Below are 22,054 nucleotides of genomic sequence, written 5' to 3' on the forward strand. Positions count from 1 at the left end.
GTTCATCCTCCCCAGAGACATCCTTGTTTGCACACCAGGCCCCCACCCCCACCCCCCGCCGCCAGAGACCTCGCGGAACCTGGCCACATCCATCAGCCCCGCTCTCCGCTGCCCGTGTCCCAGCCCGCCTCCCAGTGTCGGGAGCCTTACCTTGGTCCTATTTCTGATCTGGAGCGTTATTTTCCCGCCTGACTTCCCCCCCTCTCCCGCCCCGCCAGACAGGCTCCCCGAGAACAGAGTGTGGGTCGTAGGTCAGGCGGTGTCTGGTGCTGGTGCCCTCCCTGAACAGCGTTCGGCCTGCCGGGGGGCACGGGCAGCACCCCCTGACGGACGCGTCTCCCGCGCGCTCTAGGCGGACTTCCACTGCTGGATGTGTGGGAAGAACTGCAACAGCGAGAAGCAGTGGCAGGGCCACATCTCCTCGGAGAAGCACAAGGAGAAGGTGTTCCACACCGAGGACGACCAGTACTGCTGGCAGCACCGCTTCCCCACGGGCTGCTTTAGTGTCTGTGATAGGTAGGTCCCCGTGGGACGGCGGCTCTCATGCCACCCTTCTGGCGGCGAGGTGAGCGCGCAGGGATCGTCTGGGGGACGGAGTCTCCTGGCACTGGGGGCTCGGGCTGGGGCTCAAAGTGGTAGTTGCTCCTTGAACCCTTCTTTGCTCTTCAGTGGTTACGCGGGATTCCCTCGTCTGCCGATCCGGGTTTGATATGTCGTAAGACACCCGGAGAGAGACGTACTTTGCTCACGGGTGCCCGACTGCCTTCGGGGTGTCACAGGCGGGGGGCTAACCGCAGCCTGCCCCGTGGCTGGCGTGCGTCAGCGCTGAAAGTGCCTTTGAGCGACCGTTCAAGTGCACACGTGGAGCATCCTCGGGTCGGAGGGAAACGCTGCTATCGCTCCTTTGTTTAAATGGACCTAGAACAGTTTTTAGCGAAAAAGCAGATGATTTTGAATTGCTCCTCATCTTGTTACATCACTTTATATTTAGTTTCCCCATTTAGATCCACGTGATTCCCCGAACCCCTGAAGGTGTCTTTCCGTCTGTACCACCTCTCATTCCCTTCCAGTGCATCAGGAAGGACTGTAGCCTTTTCCACCCCATGAGTCAGTATCTCGCATTAAATGCATTTAGAAGTACTAGTTTTCCCATTGTGGACGTCGAGGTGGGTCAGACTCACTTTTGTAGGCTTACGGTCTTGAACCAAGAGTTTTCTGCCCTGTCATAAAGCTCGTGAGGCGCGTGCTCCGCCCCTCGTGGGCACTGACGGCACGGACTCGCCCCGCAGGTACGTGAGCGGCACCTGCACGGAAGGCAGCGGCTGCAAGTTTGCCCACGGCACCGCCGAGCTCCGCGAATGGGAAGAACGGAGGGACGCCCTAAAGATGAAGCTCAGCAAAGCCAGAAAAGATCACTTAATCGCCCCAAACGATAATGACTTTGGAAAATATAGTTTTTTGTTTAAAGATTTAAACTAATATGCTGGCTTTTATGTATGTCACCTAATCAGAGCATTGACCAGAAAAATGGCAAGTGTTCTCAGGCACGTGGCAGAGAAGCCGCAGACTTTCTGCTTGTATTGGCGTCTATGGTCCCTCTGGAGCAGCAACCCACAGTAGGTAGGAAAACGGGCTGTTTGACAGGTCCGGCCACGCTGTCGTGGCACCGCCGGCAGCACGCGGCGGAGTGACCACTCCCCCACAGCCACCTGTTGAACAGACTTTTGGACGAAGCGCGTTGGGGAAGAGGGTGAGGTTGTGTCTGAGGCGACTCCTTAAGTCGGTCCTTCAGACCCGAGCCGCGGTGGTGAGAGAGTAGACACGTGTCCTGGGGTCAGAGCACATGATGGATGGGACTCTTCACAGGTTTTAAATGAAACGACTTTGTTTCATATAATAAAGTTTGCTACTTATCTGTACGTAGGTTGCTAAAAAGGATTTTCTTAACTCAGATTTTAAGCCAAATAACCATTTAACACTAGTACATGTTAAATGGGGTATTTTTCTGTATTTGTATGTTTCACTATAATAAGGGAACTAAGGATAATGTGCATTGAGAATATTTTGAAAAATAATCAGTCGACTCAAATTTTATTTCTTGGTCTTTTGCTGTTTAAATGATGATTTTGAAAGATTACACTTGTACTGTTGGTATCGTGTAGTGTATGGACCAATATTGCCTGTAATAAACATTTTATATATAAAGGCCTTTCATGTTTTCATGTCGTCCTTTGCCCACAAAGAATTATTAAACCTGGGTCCTAGAATCACAAGGTTTGATTTTTCTCAACACTTTTATTTAAGCAGTTAGTGGCGGTGTGCAAATTAGACATGAACGCGACTTTTCAAGCTGTCAGCTCTCCCCCAGATTTGGGGTGATAAGCAGTTTGTCTCATTCAGTGTCATGTGAACTCTCGTGGGGCTCCTCAATGTTTCATTCAGGGGTGGGCTGTGGGCTTCCACAGACGACCGCCCTTGTTGGGTGCTGGGAGAGCACCGAAGCCATGGTCAGGACGGCCGGCAGAGACGAACGCAGAGCTAAGCTGTCCGGTGGGGCCCTGACCTGCTTCAGAGGCTGGGACCCAGCGAGCTGGGGGAGAAGGGCTGTCGGCAGGGCTCGGTGGGGGGGAAGGGGGGGCTGCTACGTCCTGAGGACTTAACAGTGCCGAGTCCTTCTTGGGGACGGGGGTCAGGGTGAGCGGCGGATCGACTTGGAAGACAGGGGTCTGCTGGGCCGTGATGTGACCAGCCTCCCAGCCATCAGGCAAAGCCACTTCCTCGCGACAACCTTGAATGAGCAGGTTCCGGGGGTAACAGAAAGGGTGTTTGTTCTGCCTGTGAGTCCAACCAGGGTGGAGAGGAGGGCACAGTTGCTGGTGGAAGATGAGACACACAGAGCATTTAGAAGGACCAGAGGCTGCAGATGGACGAGCGAGGCCCCGTGACTCCTTGAAGGACAGACTGGTTTCTCTCTACATGTGGGAGGGTAGTTGGGACCAGTTGTACTCGGTGGATGTGTTAGGAGTGCCTCTTATTTGCCAGATACTGTTACGAGTGACGTTTTCTATAGAAGAGACTAGTAGTGTTATTTTTCTACGAGGTCTCTTGAGGCTGAAGGCCTTCACTACCTTTTTTCTTCTTTGTACTTTGTTCCAAACTCCTTTTTCCATGGAGAATAGCAGACGTTAAAAAGCTGTCTCTGGTGCTCTGTTTCAGTTTACAGATTAAAAAGTTTGTTGTCTCGGGGTGCCTTGGGGGCTCAGTGGGTTAAGCATCCAACTCCTGACTTCCACTCAGGTTGTGATCTTGCGCTGGTGAGGTCGAGCCCTGAGTCGGCTCTGCGCTGGGCGTGGAGCCTGCTTAAGATCCTCTCCCTCTACCCCCCTCCCAGTTGCGTACACATGGGCTCTCCCTCTCTCTCTTAAAAAAATAAAAAGTTGGTTGTCTTAATGTTCAGAATCTAGGCTAGAAGCTTCAAGTTTGAGATCCTATGAGTGGCCAAGACTCTTCAGTGGGCCTGGAGAGGTTAGAATATAGGCTTCTTGTGGGTGTTTGTTGCCAGGAAAGAATGCTAATTTCTGGAAAGCCAGTCTGGGGTCTTGACACAAAGTCTTCAGGAAGCACAGCCACCCCTGTCCGCACTACCCAGGTTCAGGGCGTCGGCTTCCCTCCCACAGTGCCTGCCAACCTGCACCCTGTAAGGCACATCCTGTTTACTAGGTAGATGCTCAGAAGCTTTAAAAGTTAATGAGCCTATTTCTCTCTGGTTCTAAGAAAGGGTTTATATATATGATATATAATCTCCCTGCCCCCTTGTCCAACTCCACCAACTTGATCCTGGTATAAAAAGTGGCCCTGAAAGCTCACATGCAGGTTGATGTGGACAAGTTAAGGGCTGACATAGCCCTGAAGAGCAGTGCAGCCTGACCCTGACTGCCTGGGACCTTCAGAAAAGAATGTATCAGTTTCAGACGTACATTCTGGTGTCAGAATGGCAGCCAGATGTCTAGACAGAGAAGAAGAAATCAACCGCCTTTTTAAATCCAGGGTGGTTTCCTGGCCTGTAAGACCTCACCTTGCATTTGCCACAAGGTATTGTGGGTCTTAAGAGAGGACACACAGGCAGCAAAAGTTCTCTGAACCTTACAAAGTCCTGTCCACATGATGGGTGTCTTATAGAAGGGTAGGGGAGATTCTGTCCTAGCAACCTACAGGGAATTGGGACTGGGTAGCTTTAGACCATTTTAGTCATACACCATTGAACTCAAACCTACATGGACACGTCGAGGACTAGAAATGGTAAATAAGGTTAATATCAAAGAGCCTAGAAATACATTTTTTCTCTGCTGTCTATAAAAACAAATTCATATACGACAGTAATAGAACACTGTATTACCGGGTTTGTAATATGATAGGTGGAAAAGTAAATAATAGCACAAGAACAGGAAGAGGAAAGAGCTATATGGGAGAAGTTTCCAGATCTTACTGGACTTAAGATAGTATAAATCTGAAGTAGAAATGCTGAAAAAAAAAAAAAAAAGTATTCAGTGATCCCCAGAGCAACTGCTAAGGATAAAACAACAATAAAAAGGTTTAAGATCATTGAGCGGGGGCGGGGAGGGTGGGAGGGACCTTGGGTGGCATCTGACTCTTGATTTCGGCTCAGGTCACAATCTCATAGTGCACGAGGGATGGAGACCAAAGTCTTGGTCTCCTCTCTCTCTGCCCCTCTCAAAATAAATACACATTAAAAAAAATCATTAAAGGAATTCATATACTAGTAAATATCCACTTAATACAAAAGAAGGAAGAGGGAACCAAAAGACATTAGAGAAAAAAGACAAACAGGTGTCTTTTTTGTGACCAAACAGGCTGGTCATATCACGGCCCAGCAGACCCCTGTCTTCCAATAGGTGTAATAAGTTACCAGCGTGTTGGGCATCAGTGGTGGACACACTAATGTCCTGGCCCCCCTGGCAAGGTAGCCATTGGGGGCCACATTTTACATCCCTGGAAACCAGGCACCAGGCTCACACAGCTGCCCTGTGGCGGAGGGGAGGTCTCCCCTTAACTTTGGGTTCCCAGGGAGCCATGCTTTTTTTTTTTTTTTTGCCTGCATTCATACTGCCTTCTTCCCTCTGAGTTTTATTTGTCTAGTTTATAGTCATTTACAGAGATCTGCGGCCCCCAGAGCTGTTTGATTATTAGCCCCAGGCTCACTTGTCCCGCTCTCTCATGGAAAAGACTCCTGTCGCTCTCCAATCGCATTTCATCCCTGACTTGTCCTTGATAATCACAAAACGTAGTCAGAGTCGGAGAAGTGTCGAGAGTCAGCGGCGGGTGGGTGGAGCCGCTTGTGGGGTGGGGCGCCTGTCTTTGAGTCTGAATTTCTCACCTACTGGTTTTGTGGGCTCAGGCAAGTGACTCTTCCAAGCCTCGGGTTTTCTTCCCATCTGTGAAGTGAGTGCAGGGGCACACACGCTCCCCCAAGGGCGTGCCGGAGGGGGATGATGCTAGGCGTCACGACGCAGGTCGTGGACGCTGGGAGACTACACAGTAACCAAGATCAAGACCTCACTACAGGCCGTCCGCTTTCCATACATTCCCTCATTTATCCTCAAAACAACCCTGTGAGAGGTACTGATATTACCTCCATTTTACAGACGTGCAAACCGAGGCCGAGGGACCACCGCTGCCCGCCTCACTCCTGGGTCCTTGGACACTTCGCCTCTCTGCCCATATTTTCCTTCCAGAAAGAGGACATAATTAACGGCACCTATGTCCCCCGGGCACGAATGCCGTCGTCATTACGGCACCTAAAGTGCAGCAGGCCAAGCGGGGAACCCCCCGAGGGTCAGAGGTGCTACCTGCACACGCGCTGGGGGATCCCTGCGAGCACTTGCGAGGAGCTCGACCCGCGCTTGCGTCGACTCCGCGAGCGATGGGCGGAGCCTGTGGGAAGACCACGGGGCCGCAAGTGGCGCTTGCGCGGCGGCTGCCCGCGCAGGCTCCGTGGGCGAGGGGCGTGGCCCGCTCAGGGGCGGGGCCGTCAGGCGGTGTCGGCGTGCGCGCAGACTCCGTGAGCCGGGACGGGGTCCGCCGGGGGGGCCGGCCCTCCGGGAGGTGGCGGCGTCCGCGCAGGCTCCGCGGGCGGGGGCGGGGCCGCCTGCGCGGGGGCGGGCGCCGCGACGGCGGTGGGGCTGACGTGGAGGGTCCGGGTTAGCGGGCGCTGCGAGCTGCGGGATTGGGGAGCGACGGGCCGGGCCGGGCCCTGGGGCCCGAAGCGGCGGCGGCGGTATAAAGCCGGCGACAGGGAGCATGTAATGTCGGAATGCGGAGGCCGCGGCGGCGGCAACGGCAGCAGCAGCAGCGACGACGCCGAGGACGAGGGTGGCGGCGGCGGCGGCCCCGCGGGCTCCGGCTCCTTCAGCCCGGCCCCGGCCGGAGCGTCCCCGGCGGGCCGGCTCCGCCGCGGGCTGCGCGGCGCCTCCCTCATGGCGCGCCGGCGGCCCGAGCTGCTCTGCGGGGCCGTGGCGCTCGGCTGCGCGCTGCTCGTCGCCCTCAAGTTCACCTGCAGGTGAGGCGGCCCGCATCCCCGGAGCCCCGGCCGGCAGCGCAGGACGGGCTCCGGGCCCGCAGGGTCGGGGGTCGTTGCGGCCTTCGTGTGCGGCGCCGGGCTCGCCCCTCCGCGGCCTGCGGCACTTCCCGCCACTTCCCCCGCCGGCCGGCCGCACGGCCACCCCGAGAGGTTTTGGGGCTCTGCCCGGGGCGCCTTCCTCCCATGTTCGCAGCGAGGGAAGGGCGCCAGGTCCCGAGCTGCTTATCACCTGTTGGGGTTCCGTGGGGCTGCGCCTGTCACTTCTGCCCGGGCTGTAGGACCCTCGTGTAACACCCATTTTGTTCCCCTTCTGCCTCGAGGGTAATGGTTCACAGCTGTTGGAGTCCCAGAGCCCTTCGAGAATTTGGGCTCCCGTGGATCTCACGATGCTTCATCCACACGTGCTATGTGGGGGCGCTCCTCCGGGTGAGCGTTGAAAATAAAAATCCCTGTCTCCTTTCCAGTGGGTGGGACGGGCAGGAAACAATATCATACGATTTTAAAGGACTTCTGAAGTGCTGGGCAGGGAATGATAGAAGGAATGAGGCTGGGGCGGAGAGGCCTTCCCGACCAGCGACCAGGAAGCTCACACGGACGGGCCAGCGTTGGGAAGAGTTGAGGGAAGAGTGTCCCAGGGAGCGCACGTGCAAAGGCTGGAAGAGGCTTGTGTTTTCCTCCATCTGGAAGGAAAATGCGAGTAAGCTGGAGCACAGTGAACAGGAAAAATTAAACTTTATTTGCCTTTTTTGGGGAAGGTACACAGGTGCAAAGTTAGATGTAAACTTCAGGAGTACTGGGGGGCCTGGGGGGGTGCGATCAGTCAGGCATCTGCTTTCGGCTCAGGTCATGATGTCAGGGTTCCCTGAGTTTGAGACCCACATCGGTGCTGACAGCGCAGGGCCTACATGGGATTCTCTCTACCCCTCTCAGCCCTACCCGGCTTGGGCTCCGTCTCTCTCTCAAAAAAATAAACTTAAAAAAACTTCGGGAGTTCTTTTGATCTTCCAGGTCTTCACTATTTAATATCTCCTGGGACTTGCAATGTAGAAGTCTCAGTTGCAACCTGGAGTATTGGCTAAGAGGAAGATTTGCACTTGAACGTTTGTACTGAGTATATTCTGCATAGTAGGTGGCTTCCCCCTCCGCACCCCGCGCCCGCCCCCCCCACCCCCGCGCTGTCACAGAGGTGTCAGAGGTTTGGACATTTTAGTGGAAAGAGAACGGGTTATAAGCATCATTGAGGATTTGCCTAGTGCCGGGTGCTGTGCTGTCAGCTGGGCGAAAGGGGTGTCTGTCCACGGGAGGGCTCAGTGGTACCCCTGGCTTGTACCTCCTAAATCCCAGGTGCACACAGCCCTAGGTACGACAACCAGCACTGTCTCCAGACATCGCCAAGTGTCCCCTGGGGAACAAAATTGCCTCCTTGGGAACTGTAGCTTACATGAACACATTTACTCATTCAACCCATAATCCGAGAGCCTGGTATAGACTGTTTAAATCTCAATACCCAATAAAGCCCGGATACATTCTTAGCCTTTCAGTTGATCGATGAAGAAATTGAGCTTTGGTCGTGTTACAAAACTCACCACAAATCATACCCACCTATTAAGTGGCTGGCCTGGAATTTGAGTCCTTCGTTATCGGGTACTGGGCTCTTAACCTTGCGCTTTATCACGTGCTGCCCAAAGGAAAATGTGTCCGGTATCTTACAACATGATATTACAAAGTGTCACTTGGGTTCAAATTAGAAAGAGCGGACCCCCACCCCCGTCCAGGGGTAGGAAGCTTACTGACATCCGCTGTTCATGTGTAGAAATAACTTTGTTTGTTCTGAAAGAACATGACTTTAAATGGTTAAGGAAGCCCTTTCAGATTTGGGGAAGAAGGAATTGTGTAAATCTAGTTACCGGAGCCGGCAGAGCAAGGTCCCTTCCTGCTCTAGGCTAAGAGTGAGTCTAAGAAGTCAGGCTAGGAATGGCTGCTTGTCTGTCCGGCTACTGTGTGTGCCGCTGGCCAATCTGGACAGTCTGCCGTTCAGTAGACGGATTGATTCTGTAGAGTCTCGTTTGATTGAAGCATGTCATGATACTGTTATATACTCGAACATTTCTGGCCCCCTTTTTCCATTTGACTTTTAAGATTTTTGCATTAATGAAGACAGAGGCTTCCAGGAGAGCAGGGCTTTAAAAAATTTTATTTTTATTAACAGCTCCAGGCTTAAAATCAGTGACCGCCCTCTTAGTGTTTGTGGCTTAGCTGGGTTCAAACCAGGTAACATAAAGAAGGTTGATTTAGGGATGCTGGCTGGCTCAGTGGTTGAGCGTCTGGCTTTGGCTCAGGTCATGATCTCAGCAGTTTGAGAGTTCAAGCCTCACATCTGGCTTGCCACTGTCAGCGTGGAGCCTGCTTCAGATCCTCTGTACCCCTCTTCCTCTGTCCCTCCTTTGCTTGCTCTCTTTTTCTCGAAAAAAAAAAAAAAAAAAAGGTTGATTGGGGGTTGAAACAGTAATTGTGCATTTTGGGGCCTTTAACTTTTTTTTTTCCCTTCCCATAGAGGAAGAGAGAGAGCACGCTCGAGCAGGGGAGAGGAGCAGAGTGAGAGCGAGAGAGAGAGAGAGAGAGAGAGAGAGAGAGAGAGAATATCTTAAGCAGGCTCCATGCTCTGCTCAGAGCCTAATGCGGGCGGGGGTCCATCCCATGACCCTGGTATCATGACCTGAGCCGAAACCAAGAATGACCCTTTAGTCTTTATCTTACCTGCCTTTCTCTGTAGTGGATCTCCATAACTTCATCCTGCTCAGCTTTCCTTTCACCCTGATTTTGGAGGGGAAAAAAGCCGTGTGTCTGTATCTATATATGTACGTGTGCATATATTCATTTTGTTTTATTGCTTTTTGTAATTTCAAAGCTGCTTCCGACCCTCTTTGGAAGGAGGTGTAGGGGTGTGTGTTTCATATAAAATTTGGGAGCTGCGATAGCCTGTTTTGTTTGCAACCAGCCCTTAAGTCTTTTGTACCTGAGACTTAGCCTTCAAAGCTACAGGAAATCTTTGATCTAGATACAGTTTCTCAAAAACGTGTAGCAAATTTAAGGGTTAAAGGGAAACTTGTGACTGTTTCTGGTGGAGCAGAGGCAGATGTTTCTCTTCCCTGGTTAATGTTTCCCTTTTGATGGGCCGTATTGTGCCTGGCTGATTGAGCCTGGGACCTGCTCCGACCATGTGGGGCAGTAATACTGAGTTGATCAGTAGCTTTTGTATGGCTGTCACAGACCTGCATTTTCCTTTGGTTTGCGTTATTAAACACCCCGCATGCAATTGGAATAGTAGAAAAGTAACTTCAAGGAGGGGAACTTTGGAGCTTTTGATAATGTGTCACACACAGGGCCTCCCTCACCTCTTCGCGTGGCTGCCTGTCATTTGGGTCTCAGCTTCAAAGATACCCTGTCCTCTGCCAAATCTCCCTGCTCAGTTTTCCACACGGTGGTCATACTTTTGTGTGTTTACATGGCCTCTTTCCTCGAGAAGGAAGCCCCCTGGAACGTTCTCACGCCTGCGTACCTGTGGTGCACTTTCTGAAGCACAGTAACATGTGCTCGATGAACATTTCTTTAATTACTGTGTAAGTGACCCGGATTTTCAGATTAAGAAGACATTTTACATAGACAGAGCACCCCGATTGCTGGGTTGAGATGTTAGCGTGAGTGAATACATAGATTTGCTCTTCTGGTACTGCTTCTTTATGATATTAATAGTTTCGGGTTAAATTAGGGAAGTAGTAATTTTACATCTGTCTTCTTAATTCAGGAAGCTAACACCTTCTCGATGTAGAGGACGGTGTGGGATTCCTTCCCTGGTGCTAAAGAACCCAAGACTCTTAGAGGAGTTTGGGCCTTGGGTGTTTACGTTCTTTTGTTTGGATCTAAACACCCGTCTGTCTGTCTGCCGTGTGGTTCAGAACTTTCCTTCTCGTTCTTTCTTCCTGCTCCTTTGCTGTGTTCTGAGAAACCAGATTACCAAGTTCTTTTGAGCACATCTGTAAAGTTAGAACATAATGATGTGGCCCTTAGGATCATCCCCAGTAAAACACCTGGGCCTCTGGTACTTGGATTCTGAGTGTTCCTAATCATGTATATCTGTATGGGTTTGTATTTAACTTGCTTTTGTATGTGTTCAGGTGAGGTGAGTAGGGTAGGTTTGTTCATTTCACAAATGATTGAACTTCAGAGGACCAGGAACCATGAATAGTGAGGGTGATGGTGGAAAAGTTAGGGTTCTTGCCCTCATGGAGTTACTGACGTGGTTGAGTAGATAAATCATCAGTAGAAGAAATAAGTTACTGATCGTGGTGAGCAGTATAAAGACTAGGAATAGGGAGCTGAGAGAAAAAATTAGGGCTCCTACCTCGGGTAGAGCTGTCAGAGCAAGCTTCACTGAGGAGGCAGCAGACCGGCCATGCTTTTTTCCTCATCAGCTTCATCATGGTAGATTTTACATCCAGTAAAATTACACGTTTTACATGTACAGGTTGATGACTTGATAAATTTAACCACCTCCATGCTTTCACTCGAGATGGAGAATGTTTCCTTTTCCCCAGAAAGTTTCCTTTCTGGAAACGCATGAGTGCATTCATGTTATATGCATTCTTTAGTGTCTGGCTTCTTTCATTTGGTGTAATTCTTTGGAGACTGATCCAATTATAGTATGTTTCAGTTCTTTTTTTTTAAGCTTTATTTATTTATTTTTGAGAGAGAGAGAGAGAAATGTGCACACGGGTGTGTGAGAGAGGGAATCCCAAGCGGACTCTGCACTCTCGGTGGAAAGCCTGACACATGGGGCTCGAATCCACGAATTGTGAGATCATGACCTGAGCCAAAGTTGGACACTTAACCAAAAGAGCCACCCAGGCGCCCCTGTTTCAGTTCTTTTGTTGAGTAACATTTAATTATAAGAATATATCTAATTTTATTTTTTTACCTAATGAGTTGCTCCAGTTTCCTTATGCATACTGTTTAATTTCTTTTCCTACCCTTATGCTTTCATCCTATATATTTATGTTTAAAATGTGTCTTTTTTAGGTAACATATGGTAGGTCTTGCTTCACTATCCAGCCTGGCATTCTCTTCTTCTTAATTGGGTGGTTTAGTCCTTTTATGTTTAATGTAATGATTGATATTTTTTCTAACTTTCTGGCTATTTGTTTTCCATTTTTGTTCCTTTCTTGGTCTTTTTGCCTTTTGGGTTAATTGCATATTTTCTAGGGTCCCATTTTTATTCTGTTGGTTTCTTGGCTACACCACCGTTATGGTTTTATGCATGTTAGTGCAGATGTGTGAACAGCTCAAGATGGTCATTAGGTTCCTTTCGCAAGATGTTCATTAGGTTCCTTGGAGACCTCAGCCAAGACCTTTTTGTCTTGATTGGAAAAGTAGTGGCAGTTCTGTGACTTCAGACCACTCATTCAGTTTGTCCTGTCTCCTCTTGATCTCTCCCTTTTGGGAACTTCAGGTACTCAGGAAGCCTGTTTTCCAGTTAAAACAGGCTGTTACTTTGTTGTTCATCTTTATTAACCTTTGGATAATAATATTATGGTGGCTCAGTCAGTTAAGTGTTTGACGTTGGCTCAGGTCATGATAATCGTGGTTCGTGAGTTCAAGCCCCGCACTGGGCTCTGTGCTGGCAGTTCAGACGCTGGAGCCTGCTTCAGAATCTGTCTCCCTCTATCGCTGCCCCTCTCCCATTCGCCCTCTCTCTCAAGAATAAATAACCATTAAAAATTTTTTTTTTAGAAAAGTTACTTTACCAGAAAAGTGAGCTTATTCAGGAATAGCTGAGAATTGCTGTCTGCGACATGCAAGCTATGCCAAGCCATAAGCAAGTCCCACAGACAAAGGAGAGGGACATTATTTTATGGAGGGGGATGAAGTTGGGAGGTGTTGTTGTGAATGAAAGTAAATGGGAGGGAAGCAAGAGTTCAGGGGGATGACAGTTTTTCATTGGCTCATTGCTGTAGTAGTCCGTTTTTGGTAGGAGATTTTAACATCTTTTCCTGTTGGTGCCCATAATTCTTTTCCTGTTGAGGATTCTTCTGTTGGAGTCTGTAATTGATCATTTTCCCTGTAATTAACCTGGAGAGGCATTGGCTCCCCCTCTGGCCTCCCACCTCCATTATAGTGATGCTTCCCGATATATATTAGTTCTCCCAGAATGCCCTGGGTAAGTAAGTACAGGCCAACTCCAACTAATAATGTTTTCTGGCAGTTGAGTCGATTGTAAGAATTTGCCATAAAAATCTTACTAGTGGTGCCTGCCTGTGCTCCCTCCCCTAGTTCTGAGCAACCTCCCTGGTCGTTCTGAAGTTGTTCAGTGGCTCCTCCTGCTGCAGAGAGCTGAGGATGGGGTGTTTTGGGTGTGGAAGGAAAGAATATACGTTATTCCAAGACTCCTCCTCTGCTGCCTTTCCATCCCACACCTGGGGAGACAGTATTAGAAAGTCGCTTTCGGCACGTTTTTTATGCCTTGCGTTCTCTCAGCCACATATTGCCTTGGCACAGAATATTTCTTACTCCTGGGCAATGTTTTGGGAACTCCATTTTCTTATTCAAGAGATTTGTCTCTTACGCTCTGTTCTCCGTCCACACAAAGCTGTTATTAGAAGGTGAACTTAGCAATCTTGTTTGTGTTTGCTCTTTTTTAGTCGAGCAAAAGATGTGATAGTACCAGCAAAGCCACCTGTCAGCTTTTTCTCTTCGAGGTCTCCGGTTCTTGACCTCTTCCAGGGGCAGCTGGACTACGCAGAGCACGTCCGCCGGGATTCCGAGGTGGTGCTGCTGTTCTTCTACGCGCCATGGTGTGGCCAGTCCATCGCGGCCAGGTCCGAGATTGAGCGGGCAGCGAGTCAGCTTTCAGACCAGGTAATGCTGACGTGGGGTCTAAGCATTGCATGACTGTGTGGGGGCGGGTTGTTCCCGGAGCACGCCTTACCCAGCTGGCAGATGTAGGCAGGCTGAGGGCCAGGAGCCGGACTTGATTGATGGGAGGACCTTTGTAAAGAAAAAGGATTTCTGATTGTGAGGGTCGTAGTTGGTTAGAGGCAGGAGAGGGAGCGGATTGAGGCAGCTCAGTGCTCCCCTCAGGGGCCCATGCTGTTTGGTTTCAGTGCTGGAAAGCCTAGCTGACTATCCTTTTGATATTTGTTGATGACTTCCTTACCATAAGGCAAATTCACGTGTCGTGACTACAGCGTAACAGTATGTAAAAATGCTTGGACCAGAGCTGTATGTAACAGGCAGTTCATGAAGGTCACCTGTGTGCCAGACAGAGGGATATATGGGCAGACGAGTACTCCCTATGGCAGCGGTTTTCAACTCAGTGGATCCCAGCTGCCACTTATAAAACAAGTATTTTATGATGTGCCATTTTATGTCCTGAAAAGGAATTCATAGATGATAAAATTTCCCTACACGTAGAATTTCAAGATACTCAATCCAACACACTGACTATTGCATAAAGGTGAGGGAAACCAAAGGAATGTATAATTAGATGATGTGTGTTTCAGTATGTAAATGCCCGGGCAAAGTAGTTTCTGGTCCCTTTATATGGAACTACCAGGGTGGGCAGTGTGAAATGCAGTTTCATAAAAGTGTGCTGTGTTGGAGACCAGTTACCTTAGTGGCTCTGCTCTCAGGGATGTCAGTTTCCTGAATGGTGAACGGCTCTTGGTAAAGGCTGGAGCCAGAGTCTTCTCTGCCCTCTATGTATATAGGAGCTGCCTTCCAGAGAAATTCGGTGAATACGAAAGCCGTGCTTTGGATTCACATAGAAAATGCAGTTGGGGCCCAGGCTTGAATAGTAACAAACAGGTTTCCCCCACACCATTGCTGTCAGGACCTTTAAAGCTGCTCTGGGATGATGCCACAGAGCCCCAGACCCATGCCTACCATGGCCCCGGCCCACCACGTGCCCTGCAACTTCCGGGTCATTGCCACAAGCATGAGAGCACCCGTCGGGGGGAGCTGGGGCCCCAAGTCTTTGGAACCGTGGGTTGGTTCTTCTTAGAAACGATGTTATAAATGCTGGGGAGGCTTTCTGCCCAGCCTGGCAAAGGCTTTTGAACCATTATATGTATCCCTGCTTGTGGTGCAAAGCTCTGTTTGCAAATCTGGCTCCTTATAGGGGCGCCTGGGTGGCTTAATTAAGTGTCTGACTTCAGCTCAGGTCATGATCTCATGGTTGGTGGATTCAAGCTTCATGTCGGGCTCTGTGCTGACAGCTTGGAGCCTGGAGCCTGTTTCGGATTCTTTGCTTCCCTCTCTCTCTGACCCTCCTCTGCTCATGCTGCCTCTCTCTCTTTCTCAGAAATAAATAAATCATTTAAAAGAATAAAAATAAATAAATCTAGCCTCTTGTAACTTTATTTCCTATGACATGGACTCTGAGAGGGTGTGATTCTGTGTTCTGACTTGGGACGCAGGGGATTGATCAATTCCTCTGCTCCCTTTACACCCCACCTGTTTTAAAAATGGCTGTTAAGAGCTGCTCCTGGCTGGCTCAGTTGGCAAAGCATGTGACTCTTGATCTCAGGGTCATGAGTTCAAGTTGGGGCAGTAGAGCTTACTTTAAAAAAATGCTAATAATCGAACTGGGTAGACAGTTCGAGGGAGGAAACAGGAACTCTGATGGAGCACGGGGAGGCAGGCGATATGTTAGCCTAAAAAAAATCACCACTCCCTTTCCCAGGCCTTCCCCCTGTTTGCTGAAATTAGAGAACATGTGGGGGACACGGGGAGAATCTGCTGTGTTCTAGGGTGTTGGTCATTGGCTGTCTACCTGTCAGCTGAAGCAGTGTGTCCTTCCGAGTGAGTGTGGGAAGGGCGTGCTGGTGTGCCGGGCGCCGAGCTGCGTCTCCCGGCCGCTCTGCGGGCTGGTGCGGGCGTCCGTGCTGTTGGGAGCCACCTCCATGGCGGACCAGCTGTGGCTGCAGAGCCCCTGACACGTGGTGGGGTGACGGTGCTGTCCACCGCTGACGGGCACTGCTTTTTCACATTTTTCTCCCAGCTCCTTCCAGATTGAGAGCTTAGATTATTCTGTGTTCTCACCAGGGAGAAGGAGGGGGTTTATTCTTGGAAACAGGCAAAAATCTTTTGAGCTGCACCGCTTAGTAAAATTTGCAGACGTGGTAGAGTGTGCCCTATTTTTGAATAAAACAATGAGATGTCTCCTGAAGTAAAGAAACGGTGGCTTTTCTGTTTTCATAAATGGACTCTAGAAGGAGTTTCATAGAGCTTCCCCAGGGGTCAGAGCAACACTGCTATCCGGTAAGTGTAAGGAAGGCATTTGAAAGTGGTTTTCTACTTGTAGTTTTCATATTTTTTCCAATATTCTTAGGAAAATTCCTTCACACAGCAAACACGGAAGAGTTTTATATATACCTGCCACGTAAATTGTGCTGTTAACGTTTTATTTTGCTTGTTTTAGCGTGTACTTGTTCATCTCACTGTTCCTCTAGTCAGTGGTTCCCACCGAGAGGAAGTTGTCTCCCCAGAGAGCCCAGGGCAGTGTTTGGGGCCGTTTTTGGTTATCGCTGCTTGAGAGGCCAGGCCGCTGGCGTGTAGTGGGTAGAGGCCAGGCTGCTGGTGGACACTGCACGTCCAGGGTGGAGGATGGGCCCTCACAGCAGAAACGCACGTAGCCCAGGCCCTCCTGACGACGGAAGGCCAAAGTGTCCGTCGTGCCAATGTCGAGAAACTGCTCTAATCTATTAACTCATCTTGGTTTTGGGACATTTCACAGTAGATTGCAGATTTAAATACTTCTGCGTCTACCTGTAAATATGCATTTAATTCATATTTTTGCTGTTTAATATTACATTTTAGAGCATGCTTTAATTATCTCTTATCCTTAATCATTTTTAATGTAGTTATTAAGAGTGGTCCTTTGGCATTTGTGATGTTTCATTGGCAGGGAACTCTTTTTTTCCTTCTCACAGGCTGAGTCTGACTATCAAAAGACTCAGCCTGTTTGCTCATTGACTTTAGAATTCAAAGCAAATCTGGGCACCTGGTGACTCTGTCGGTTAAGCGTCCGACTTCGGCTCAGGTCATGATCTCACGGTTTGTGAGTTCAAGCCCAGCATCGGGCTCTGTGCTGACAGCTCGGAGCCTGGATCTTGCTTTGGATTCTGGTCTCCTCTCTGCTCCTCCCTTGCTCTCTCTCTCTCTCAGTAATAAATAAACATTAACACATTTTTTTTTTTTTTTAGGATTCAAAGCAAATTGTTTCTCTCTTGGGCTACTAAACTATAAAATGCTACTAAAATGCTAGTTTCCCAGCTAGACACTATAGATGAGTCTTTCATTTTAATTGCAGTCGTAAATGATGATCTTTGAATACTCGAAATCGTTTTTTTCACACTTTCTGTTTCAGAGAGGAATGGTTGCATTTCTATAATTTTATCTTTCAAATTTTGGTAATTTTTCGGCTGTTATTTATAGTCACTGGAAACCTTTTGTTGGCTTTGCAGGTGTTGTTTGTGGCGATTAACTGTTGGTGGAACCAGGGGAAATGCAGAAAACAGAAGCACTTCTTCTATTTCCCCGTAATATACCTGTACCATCGAAGGTAAGAACTGCTGACCAGTTTTGTGGTTGTGATTTCTCATTCCAGTTGAGTTCCAAAGTAAATTCTTTTGTCTGTTTCAAAGTATTAGATATTCCCTGTAGGAAACTGAGGAAATGCAGAGAAGTAAAAAAAAAAAAAAAAAAAACGAATAAAAGGATCTGGGTGTTTCATCAGCCCTACATAATTGCTGCGTGTTTTCGTTGATACCCTCCTGTGACTATACACACCCAACCTCTTTTTTTTTTTTTAATGAAAAAAAGGATCGTGTAGCAACAGTGTTTTCTAAACTGCTTTTTCTTGTTTTTGTGAAAATCTTCTCATGCTGTTACATAGTCTGCAGCATTGTTTCTGGCTACCCCATTGTGTGGCTGTACATTTCGGATACTCTACGAGTATTTTATTGTATGAAAACACACAGAAGTCCTTATCCTGTTACCTGACAACATAGCATAGTCGGGAGGAAGTCTTAGCACCCTTTCAACTGGGAAGAAAATTATGATGAGTCCGCAGTCTGGTGCCCATAATACTGAAATCTAGAGAGCTCTGAAAACTTAAAAGGTTTGCATGAATTTTGTCCCCCAATGCATTCATCTAGCCCGAAGTGACCAGGGGCTGCCTTTAGTCTTTATCCCGCTCAGGGAGTCAGTTTATTCTGCACAAATCTTGATGTTTGAGTTTGAAGTCCTGCCCAGACCTTGCTGTGTGTGTTAAATAATGCCTAAAATCTGACGTGAAGAATTTTGAAGATAGGAGATAGCTTCAGGGTGATTGGCTTGAAGTTTGTTAATGAAGGTGAAATGGGTAATGAAGATTTCATTAGGAGGAGCTTTACTTTTTATGCCTTATTTTTTTCGCTCCCTCTGTCGGCACTTCCTGGGCTTTCATCAAGGGTGATTTATAACAGGCGTCAAGCTATCATTTGTGGACTATCTGTCATGGTCCATCACACTTCATGTTTCCCGTATAAAAATGTTGTGTGGCACATAGTGTTGTTTCTTAGGAGCTGTTAAATAATATTTTAAGCAAAAATGGACTTTTTTACCCCATCTCCATCTTCAAAGTTTCTTCTAGATATAAGAATCCTCACAAGGTGACGTGTTATATTTGAAGACGTAAAAGCTCTGTGCCCTGTAATGGGATAAATAGGCTTGCCCTGCGAAGGCCCCTGCATTTCTTTTCTGGGGGTGGGGTGGGGTGGAAGGGCTAGGAAGTAGGGCAGAGGTGCCTAGCCAGGAGGATAGGCCTTGCGAGCCGAGGTAACCAAGCCAGCTGCCCAGAGGTGGGCTCAGCTCGATGTGACAGTACAGTCAGGATGGGTCCCTTGAACTGAGTACAGAACAGCATTTGGGGTTATACGGCTCTGTAGTGTATTGTCTCAGACTGTGCTCTTAGGTTTATAGAAAGATTGCAAGGACATACAAGGAACTTCAGAAACGTCTAGTCCCACTTTGTCATTTTCCTGATGCGGGGTTTGAGGTTGGGTACTCCCCTTGAAGTGCTTGCTCCTCATCTTTGCCTGTTCAGTTTTACTTGTTTAAATTAGTTCGGACCTATTAATAATCCTTTCAGTATCCACTATTCCCAGTGTACCCAAAACAGAAGGAAGTGCTAAGGCACAGAAATACCTAAAAAGTGACCTTTTCATCTTCTGTATAAGAACCTTCCAGTCCTGTTTTGTATGTAACGCTTACGAATGGATGTGTTTCTTCAACCAGGCTCTCCTGTGACCAGTCAGTAGTCTTGAGGTTGTTTTGGGTAATAGCGCTTGCAGATGTGGCCCTTGGGCCTCCTCACTGGGCAGACCATTGCAGCTTGTATTTTTCTTGTTGATGGTGGTTTTGTAATGGCTAAACTAATGTAGTAGTAGCTGCTTGAAGAAATTAATAGACTTTCTGTTTTGCTTAAGTAGATTCCATTTTTTGGCGTGTGTCGATGCCAGTCACTAAGAAAGTTTATTACAGGGTCCGAAGCAGGGAGTGGTTTCTTAAACACTCTGCACGAGGCTCCGCAGCCCTGGACCAGCCTGTCCCGTGGTTGCGTGCGCTCTGCATCCTGCCTTCTGAGGTATTCTCCGCTTTCACAGTCGCCGGGGTCCTGAGAGCACCCCTGCGGGAGCCTGTTTGCCTGAGGAGATGAGGTTTCCAGACTTTTGGCTCCTTTTTGCTGAAGAAAACACATTATCAGATGATTTTTCAATTTCTTCCTTTAAATGAAAAATTGTTGGTAGCTGATGGGGTTGTGCTGGTGGTAGTGTTTGAACTTGTTAGTGACGAGTCTTGAATTGATAGAACCGTTAACTCCGTCTCCCAGGTGTGCACATAGCGTGCCGTTGTTACTTTTCTCATGCTAATATTCTTCTGTTTGGCATCATATTTTGCAGTACACACTGAAGAATTGTGTTCATTGCATCACATTATATGTGTGTGTTTGTTTATGTAACCATTTACTATTGGGAGCTCTCAGCATTTATGTAATTCTTCACTCTGTTTAGTGTTGCATTAAGCAGCCAGCACAATGTCCGTTTCTATTGAGTCAGAAGAAGGTTATGCAGTCACTGAATTTCACCTCACTCCATTGCCGCACCTCATGCCCTTCAGTTACATTTGAGCAATGTCTGTTTTGTGTAAGATCGAAGAAAGCCATGTGAGGATTCTGATTCGCTTAGAAGGATAAGTGAATGTTGGTATTATTGTTTAGCAATGCTAAATCAAATTCCTATGTGTCCCTAAGCTGGAAAGGAAAAGAAGATCATTTTTGCAGGTCCCTGACTTTGTCCCTTTACGTAATCTTTTTTTGTTGCAATAAAGCTTTAATAGGTTTAAGGTTATTTAGTGATCCCTTATGTAAGTGCCTGTGGGAATATTTAATAAGTACATTTTAGTAGGTCAAGGGCCAACTGCGTAGCTTCTTTTTTACTTAAGAGTGGTTGTATGGGGCGCCTGGGTGGTTCAGTCGGTTAAGCCTCCAACTTTGGCTCATGGGTTCAAGCCCTGACTTGGGCTCTGCGCTGACAGCTCAGAGCCTGGAGCCTGCTTCCAATTCTGTGTCTCCCTCTCTCTCTCTGCCTCTCCCCCACTTATGCTCTGTCTCTCTCTCTCAAAAATAAATAAACAATAAAAAAAAATAGAAGCATGATGTGTAAAAGTAAGTTCTGCTTGCTGAATTATGTAGTTAAGATCCTGGAATCCTTTAGCAGTTTTGGTCAGTTTCCAGGATTGCCTTTCTGTTTGGTTTTGTTTTTTAAAGAACTACTGTGTTGGGAATTGTTTTTCTTCAGAAGCCAGGATGAATGTTTTTTGTTTTGAAATTCCGTTGCAGTTGAGCTAAGCTCATAGGACAGTAGTGGCTGTGTGTACCTCCCCCCACGTTAAGCGCTTAGTTGGGTCTCTATTCACCTGCCGGGACACAGAAGGCTCTTTACCTGTGAGGCAGTCAGGATCCTCAAGCGAGACGTTTGCGTTTTGTGGTGTTGATGATTTCAGCTCTACGTAACAGGTTTAATGCATGGTGTATTATTTTTATTTGTTTTTTATTTATTTTTTATTTTTTTTGGTACTAGTTTTGGACCAATCGAATACAAAGGCCCCATGAGTGCTGTTTACATTGAGAAGTTTGTCCGCCGGGTGATGAAACCACTTGTCTACATCCCATCTCAATCAGAATTACTAGATTTTCTCTCAAACTACGAGGTACTTGTCTTTCATATCTCCTCCCGTCCCCGAGGCTCCACCGGGTGGTGTTGGATTGTGTTTATTGGAAGGGTTTTTTTATACCTCCTGATTTGCAGCAACGAAAAGACCGCATTATAGATAAGTTCCAATCAAATGCTTTTTGAGGTACTTGATTGTAGGGACGGTTTGGCCCAGTGAGTTTTAAGAGAAAAGAACACTTGTAAAGCCTTGTGAATTTTTCACTTGGGAATTTCCAGCAGAGTTTCTGTTTGTCTTATGATGAACTTAGAGCATGTAAGAATTGCCGTAGAAGTTACCTGCACCTGCATGTGTGTGAGCATTGTGTTTGACGCTTCGTGTGTATTCCTGTGAGCTCCTCAGTTTCCCGTGTCAGTTGTAGTTTACCTTTAAGAAAACTAGGAAAATGTGCCTTTCTGTTTAGTAAAGTGCATAACTATTTCAAGTCCTCGTTAACAGAAAGCTTCCTAACGTGGCTTTTCTGCTACTTTCCCATTGGCAACTTCATCCCCTGATCAGTTATTTTTGTGGGATCATCAGTGTGTATTCAGGACAGCTTATTACTTGAGAGGCCAGTACCCAGCTCAAAATAACCTCAGCAGATTATAAGAATAGTTCACCAACAAAATTCACCGGAGCAAGTGTAAATCACGTTTGGGTGCAGCAAGTAAAAATGGTACTTAGGTAGAACAAAGTCAGTACCCTAAGTATCTGAGAGATAAACCCTATGAATCCAGACCTCACTGAGGGATTTAGTCATTGTGACTGGGTTGGATTTTACCTTTTGCATTAGGGAGGTTTTCTGTACACTGGACATGAATTTCTTTCACTGGGACATTATTTACAGCTTTTTCAGTCAAGTTAGCAACACTCTTAACATGTTAACTGTGGGTAGATTCCCTGGGCAGCAGTGTTAATATCTAGTTATTCGACTTGTAAGTTCTCAGATGTCAATTAGTGTCCTTGGTCTCATGTGGATACCGGACAGGTTGCTGTGCCTTCACGGGCTCGTCTCGTTCTGCCCGGGCACACTGGTGGGCGGGAGCTGCACTGGGAGGCAGGGCACCTGGGCCTCGTCCTTTGGCAGCACTAACTGGATCTGTGACTCACGTGCAGGCATTGGGGGCCTGGAGCAGGGTATTTCATCCG

General features: G+C 47.9%; 2 protein-coding genes across 4 annotated transcripts in view; both read left to right on the forward strand.

Moving 5' to 3' along the window:
- Nucleotides 1–2,208, forward strand: part of ZC3H7A (zinc finger CCCH-type containing 7A) — a 38,508-nt gene extending 36,300 nt beyond the window's left edge. For both annotated transcript variants that reach the window (XM_039233560.1, XM_039233561.1), the window contains exons 22-23: nucleotides 353–516; nucleotides 1,290–2,208. In XM_039233560.1, the coding sequence (XP_039089491.1) occupies nucleotides 353–516; nucleotides 1,290–1,479 (354 nt within the window). In that variant the 3' untranslated portion in view covers nucleotides 1,480–2,208. The remainder of the gene's footprint in view (nucleotides 1–352; nucleotides 517–1,289) is intronic.
- Nucleotides 2,209–6,199: 3,991 nt separating this feature from the next.
- The window catches only part of TXNDC11 (thioredoxin domain containing 11), a 61,004-nt gene continuing 45,149 nt past the window's right edge, over nucleotides 6,200–22,054 (forward strand). Inside the window, exons 1-4 of one of the 2 annotated variants that reach the window (XM_039233627.1) lie at nucleotides 6,200–6,577; nucleotides 13,294–13,510; nucleotides 17,119–17,216; nucleotides 20,776–20,905. In XM_039233627.1, coding sequence (XP_039089558.1) covers nucleotides 6,324–6,577; nucleotides 13,294–13,510; nucleotides 17,119–17,216; nucleotides 20,776–20,905 — 699 coding nt within the window. In that variant the 5' untranslated portion in view covers nucleotides 6,200–6,323. Of the gene's footprint in view, nucleotides 6,578–13,293; nucleotides 13,511–17,118; nucleotides 17,217–20,775; nucleotides 20,906–22,054 lie in introns of those variants that run through there. The other variant, XM_039233628.1, reaches the window with a different exon arrangement.

This window comes from Hyaena hyaena, unplaced genomic scaffold (genome assembly GCF_003009895.1).
Source record: "Hyaena hyaena isolate Hyena2069 unplaced genomic scaffold, ASM300989v1 scaffold_76, whole genome shotgun sequence".
Classification (NCBI taxonomy): domain Eukaryota; kingdom Metazoa; phylum Chordata; class Mammalia; order Carnivora; family Hyaenidae; genus Hyaena; species Hyaena hyaena.